This window comes from Berghia stephanieae, unplaced genomic scaffold (assembly GCF_034508935.2).
Source record: "Berghia stephanieae isolate SIO BIC M18660-M18661 unplaced genomic scaffold, UCSD_Bste_1.3 scaffold5866, whole genome shotgun sequence".
In the NCBI taxonomy this organism is placed as follows: domain Eukaryota; kingdom Metazoa; phylum Mollusca; class Gastropoda; order Nudibranchia; family Aeolidiidae; genus Berghia; species Berghia stephanieae.
Window position 1 is genome coordinate 1 of NW_027627362.1, and position 1,912 is coordinate 1,912.

A 1,912-nucleotide genomic window follows, 5' to 3' on the forward strand; every position below is an offset into this window, starting at 1 on the left:
GTCATATCCGTAACATCTGAAATTCCTTAAAACTCCCCCAGATTCCATAATCATGGACAACAACAACCCATCCTGATACCGGACATCCTCATATCAAGGATAAATAAATTCGTCAGCCCCATAGTTACGAGATATCAATCAAGCCATACCATAACAAAGTCACTCCCGTAGAATACAGGGATCCTACTTTGCTTATAAGTTTACGGAGAAAACAAGATTGATGCCTTTCTCACAATAACACCCACACTACGTAGTTTAATTGAAACTTCCGGGCCATAGGTGCATGATCTGATACGACCTGTATCAACAAAAGAGGGTTGTTCCGGGAGGGATTACAATAACAACAACAACTAATACTACGACGACGTACATCCTGTCGTAAACTGACGCCTACACGGAAGCGTTTCGTTACATATCTCCCCCCTAAGACTAAATTTGGTACAACATTTAGTTAGATCATCGAAATGCCTCAAGATCACATCGATCTCGATAAATAATCTGGACCATGATTATCCTTCCCTTTTACGGAACGTAGGACAAATCGGTATTGATTAAGCAAGAGAGACCACCTCATCAGTCTCCCATTCTCTGATTTCGCCCTGTTCAGATACAGAAGTGGGGCATGATCAGTTTCAATTATAAATTCTTTACCAATGAAATACACATTTAGTGTTTTCACAGCCCAAACTACGGCCAGACATTCCTTCTCAACAACAGAGTACCTCTGCTCCCGCGGTAACAATTTCCTGCTTAAATAGGTAACTGGATATTTGACTCCATCATGCTCCTGAGATAGCACAGCACCTAATCCTGTGTCGCTGGCGTCCGTAGATAAAATAAACGGCTTATCATAATCTGGAAGGCGCAACACGGGATCCGATGTAAGCATATTTTCAGCGTTTGGAAGGCTCTCTTCTGTGGTTCGTCCCAAATCACTCTGTTGGGCATGCCTTTCTTTGTCGCGTCTGTCAGGGGAGCTGCCACTGCTGAGAAGTTTGGCACATAACGTCGGTAGAATGATGCCAGCCCAAGAAAACTTCTCATTTGTTTCTTGTTCGAGGGTAAGTTTGCCTCTTGGATCGATTTGACCTTGTCCATGGTTGGCCTTAAATTCCCTCCACCAATAGAATGGCCTAAAAACTCCACCTCCGGGAAACCAAGCAGGCACTTTGACGGTTTCGCCGTCAAGCCGCAATCACGCAACCTTTGAAGAACTGTCCTTAACGTTTTTAAATGTTCATCCCATGTTGCAGTGTGAATGAGAATATCGTCGATGTAGTTTTTCACGTTGGGAAGTCCACCAACGACTTTTTCTCATCATCCGCGAGAACGCGGAGGGCGCCCCTTGAAGTCCGAAGGCATTACAGTAAACTGCATCAGTCCTAACTCTGTTGCAAATGCCGTTTTCTCCTTGGTCCTGTCTGACAATGGAATTTGTCAGAATCCACGGGATAAATCAATCTTTGAGACAAAGTGACATGATGTCCCAATTTCTTGAAACAGATCATCAAGTCTAGGCATTGGTTTCCGCATCGAACACCGTAATGTTGTTAAGGGATCTGAAGTCCACACAATAACGAATGGTTCCGTCCTTCTTCTTGACAACGACAGATGGCGAACAATACGGACTATCCGATGGCTCGATTATCCCGGCGCGAAGCATGGCCTTCACTTCTTCTTTTAATGTGGTTTTTAATGCTTGAGGCACGGGATATGGTTTCTTTCTGACTGGACAATCCGACGTCAAACGGATGTCGTAGATGTAATTATTCGTGCGTCCTGGCACATCGGTCAATACGTCATCAAAATCCTGGAGCATGCCCTGCAATTGACCTATCTGCTGAGGACTCATTCCTTCATGCAGGATGACATCGTCTTTGGTCTCAGTCTGTTTCAGAGCAGGCAATTCCAT

At 44.4% G+C, this 1,912-nt stretch overlaps 1 protein-coding gene across 1 annotated transcript; it reads right to left on the reverse strand.

Moving 5' to 3' along the window:
- Positions 1 to 526: 526 nt before the first annotated feature.
- LOC144962083 (uncharacterized) lies at positions 527 to 1,912 on the reverse strand (the record flags this gene model as incomplete). The annotated part of the gene is made up of 2 exons (XM_078895044.1): positions 1,573 to 1,912; positions 527 to 1,146 (listed from the first exon to the last, which is right to left on the reverse strand). Coding segments are annotated over exons 1-2 (960 nt in total), but the record flags the coding sequence as incomplete, so codon positions are not given.